General features: G+C 45.6%; 1 protein-coding gene across 1 annotated transcript; it reads right to left on the reverse strand.

Annotated features, from left to right (window-relative positions):
• Nucleotides 1–938: 938 nt before the first annotated feature.
• On the reverse strand, nt 939–3,274 carry LOC129666268 (beta-defensin 12). Its single transcript, XM_055593290.1, has 3 exons — nt 3,190–3,274; nt 2,804–2,845; nt 939–1,063 (listed from the first exon to the last, which is right to left on the reverse strand). Exons 1-3 carry the CDS (start codon nt 3,257–3,259, stop codon nt 939–941), a joined length of 237 nt encoding a protein of 78 aa, XP_055449265.1. The 5' UTR covers nt 3,260–3,274.
• Nucleotides 3,275–4,550: the final 1,276 nt, after the last annotated feature.

Here is a 4,550-nt window from a genome sequence, read left to right on the forward strand (position 1 = left end):
CAGGAGCCCTGGTAGATGGGTCTTGAAGAGAACAGTGCTGGTGTTTCAGCGTCAGAAGGGAAAGAATGAGACAAGAGCCTGAGTACAAGATGCGCTGGAAAAAAGAGACAAGAGCCTAATGCGCTGGGCAGAACAGTGCTCAGGCTCACACGTCCCCCAGAAAACTGACAAAGTGCAAGCTTCGTGGCCGTTGGTTTTAACCGTGAGGTTTTTGAAGCTACAAATTTTATTTCGCAAGGCAAAAGTTGCAGTTTTCACCTGCAGATATCCTATGCAAATGAACATTTTAATTAACCCCTAAGAGTTTTCTTTTGCAGGCAAGAGGAACAATGCAAACTCAGTACCACAGGCATTAACAGAGTGAACAGGAGTTATTTTTACAGAGTACACCAGAACGGTTACAATCAGTGGATGATAGCACATTACCTCATGGAGAATACAATGAATGACTTTTTCTTGTATTCCATAGAATTACAATACCATCGACATGGAGGTGAAGGGCACTTTTGTTTGTCTGTTAACCCCATAACAATAAGTGAGACAGACACCCAGAGTGAGGTGGTGACACACACTCTGCCCCTTGTCTCCCAGCTGCGACTTCCCACAGGCAGCAACCTTTCTGGACCTCAGTTTCTTCAAACATGTGCAAGAAAGCAATAAAGTCGATTTCTCAGGTGATCCTGAGCTATATGAGAAAATTCTGGAGAGAGGACTTAGAAATTACAACTATTCTAGAAATGTTCAGCAGCGTCTGATTGAGTAAAAGGCATTAATTTATGTTTTGATTTTTTAATCATAAAAAGTAGAATGAAGCACAGAAGCAAAAGTGGGTGAGAATGGGCCTGAATCTCTCTGACCGTGGCCCAGTTAGGCCCAGAAGCTCTCTCCTTGGACATCTTTTCAGTATGGCTTTTAAGGCCCAAAGAGGCTCAGTGTGTTCAGATCCTTTCCCGACAGCAGAAGAAGTTCAGCTTGCACTTCCCAGCAACCTTCTCGCTGTCCATGCACATCCTCCTGCATTTTCCCCGACCAAGCCTGCACGTCTCGCACACTGAATACTCCCCTGTGCCAGGAAAGAGCTGCTGAGACATTTGCCGGGGCTTTGTAGGAATGGGAAGGACATACCTCTAAGGCCACCTGAGTAGGCTGGGTTTGCAGGTACCGTTATGAAGAAGATTTTCTAGGATTCACTCACAGGCTTGGGGGATAGCTCAGTTTAAAAGTGTTTATCATGTAAACATGAGTTTCACCTCATGAGTCTGATCCTCAGTGCCCAGATGAAAAGGCAGGCCCAGTGGTGTACAACCCTAGAGCTGGGTACTTGGGATCACTTGGGTACTTGAGGCTCAGTGGTCAGCCTAGTTGAATTTATGATAGATTGAAAACATGCAAAAAAACAATAACCCAAAACATGTCTCCTGGGAATGACATTTAAGTTTAACCTCTGGCCTTCACATATATATGGACACACACAGACACACAGACACACCACACAAACACACTGTGTAAGAAAAGCACTACCCTGGAGCATCTGCTTCCCACACTGTGGGGGCTGGAAAGGGTTAAAGACAACAGTTAACCATCGTCCATGTTCCCCGGGTGTTTCCTGCCTTTCATGGGCCCAGTGGACGTGACCAAGGAATACCTATTCTCCAGAACTAATAAAATGCACACCTAACACTACCGAAACATTTACCAGATGAAAATGAGAGGGAGAGCTTTTGGTTTCAGATCCTTGAAGCTGGGATGAATACTTTCAGTCTCAATTCTTGTTTGGGCCTAGGACCAGCTGCACATTTTCAATCAATCGCTTAATTTACCTAGCCGCCTTCGACTGAGGGACATACTGGAAACACCTGTGTGCATTTTTAACGTGCTTAGCGGTGAAACAAAATCACTACTGTTTGTACTGTATGGTATTTGCTTTAGGAGTTAAGTGTTCGTTAAGGGCTGGAGAAGCTAGTGCTCCAGGGCTTCTGCGTTACTCTGGAATACTGTCTGAGTCTCTTCAAGTGGTTGTTAACTATGATGTCATATTAGTGTGTGCATGTGAGAGAAAGAATGTGTGCACACCAGGGCGAGGAAAGGCATTGGCTATTCTCCCCATCACGCTGCTCAGCCTTGAAGCACGTTCTCTCTTTAAATCTTAGCTCTCTTTTTTTTTTTTTGTCTAGCTGGGCTGGTAGATTTAAAATGTCCCATTGAACATCCTAGTTCTGCCCGCACAGTGCTGGGCTTACAGGCTCAAGCAAGACTGTGTGGGTGCTGGAGTCCAACCCTGGGTCCTCAGGGCAAGCACTCCTACACAGTGAGCCATTTCTCCAGCCCTCCACAGATATTTTAATATGCCTTTCAAAGGTGCTTACGCTGTGCTGTCTTCCCATGTGAGAGACCCTCCCGAGCACAGGCAAAGCCTGTGGCTAGCCACCATAAACGGCTCGTCTATCAGGAAGGCGACTTCCAGGAGACCATCTTCCCCATTCTGCTCGATCCTCCTCACCCAGCTGCGCTTGTGCAGACCTCATTCAGTTTGGGTTCTAAGATAAGGGAAGCCATGCTCTCTGGGTCGTGCTAATTGATGGGGCTGAGGTTTGAACCCCAGCAACATAAACTTAATGGGGAAGTCCCTGGGAAAATACAAATATGATCACGGTCACAAGAGTAACAGAAGAGGGAGCCAACGGATCAGGACTCAGTCCTTTCACAACTACCTCTGCTCCTTGGCTTCATCAGTCAAAGATAGCTAACTGGGCCTGAGTCCCAAAGAGAAAAAAAGAAAGTGTAGGTAAAGGGTATAATTTACCTCCTGGAAATGACTGGGAATACTCAAGTCCTGCCCAGGACCCTAAATTTAAAAAAAAAAAATACATTTTAGGAAAGAATATTAAAACAAGACACGACGCTGTATAAAACTTCTGCATGTGAAATGTCTCCTGAGGTCCTACTGGTGTTATGGCTGCCATCTTTATCTGATCTCAAGACTAGCGCTCCTGGCAGCCAGAGAGACCAATGTACAAAACAATAAAATAAAAATGAAAGCTTTATTCGGCTGTCTTTTAGGAAACATTAGTGCCCAAGAAATCTTTGGGGAGAGATTTACTCTCAATTTCACAATGATGCATGGAAGAATCATTGCGTTTCATGATCTGCTCCCATCACCACATCAAAAACCCATCAACTTTGATTTACCTGGCGGCAGTTGAGCTACAATGAAGAACAAAGCAAAACCAAAATAGAATGTCTCTCTGCTCAGGGCCATGTCTGAGGGGAGAGTCTTCAGGAGACAGGATCAGGGTTTCTCTGAGGGGACAAGAAAGCATTTATATTTGAAAGTAATGGATTATGTTCTTGATCAGTGAAGGGAATCAATTAAGAAAGCACAGTTGCATGCTCCATTTGCTAGGATCAAGAGCTGGCGCAGTGGGCTATAACCTTGGAGCTGGCAAAGGCCTACTTCTCAACACCTGACCAGCTTGTAGAATGGAAGTGGATGTTTGTCCAAGACTGGGAGAACCCCGGGCCATGCCTGCTCCTAGTGCAGGAGTCTAGGGAAGAGGACCTTGGTAAGTCTCCATATCTTCTCAAAGACCACGGCACACATACTGCTTTTGCAGCAGGGACCCGGTATGATTTCAGCTCCCGAGTACTTTGAATGCTCACAGTGCTGACAGGGCTCTGGCAGGGACTGGCGGGCAATCCACGACGCGTACACTTACCCTCCTCATTCTCACTGCTGGGCGTCAAAAGGAATATTCATGCCACTCATGTCAACCCCCTAAACTATGTCCTGCTTATTGCCACATTGATGCTTATAGTTATATGATATTCTGGTCTTCGGTCGTGGTGGCAAAGGCGGGCCTGGTGTCACAGGTTTGTAACTCAGCTTCTCCAGACACGGAGGCAGGAGCATCACAGCCTAAAGGCTTGCCTGGGCTACACAGTGAGTTCAAGGTCAGCCTGTGTAATTTTGGTGAGATTTTATCTAAAATCGGTAAAAGAGGGCTGGGATGTACAGCTCGGTAGCAAAGTGTTTGCCCAGCATGCACAAAGTTTACATTCAGTTCTCAGCACCCTCACCTCTCACATGTGAGAGAAGTGTACACTCTAAGGTTAGACAGATACCACCTTAGACACACCAACAGTTTTTGGCACCTCAGCTTCTTTATCCTTAAAATTGGATTGTAATATCAGCCCCATGGGGGCATTTGAGAACACTGCATATGACATAGAAGTACTTAGAAGAATGTCTAATGCTGATGATTGCTGCTCTTATTATTACGTCCCTATTTATATAGAACTCTGAACAACCACTCTGCTAAATGTGTGTAGTAATAATGACGTCTTGTCTTCTGTACTCATAGATCAATGTCACTTCTCACATTATATGGGAATGAACACAGAACTCCACAACTGGGCAGTGTGCACAGTGTGAAAGACTTTGCAGCTCCCAGCCCTTAGTGGGATACTTTAAAAATACCCCTTCGCCGAAATCTCAGGGGTCCATGCGGAAGAGGAGGTGGGAAGGTTGTTAAGAGCTGGGGAACTAGCTG

The sequence above is a fragment of the Psammomys obesus genome, unplaced genomic scaffold (genome assembly GCF_907164565.1).
Source record: "Psammomys obesus unplaced genomic scaffold, mPsaObe1.curated_primary_1811, whole genome shotgun sequence".
NCBI lineage: Eukaryota > Metazoa > Chordata > Mammalia > Rodentia > Muridae > Psammomys > Psammomys obesus.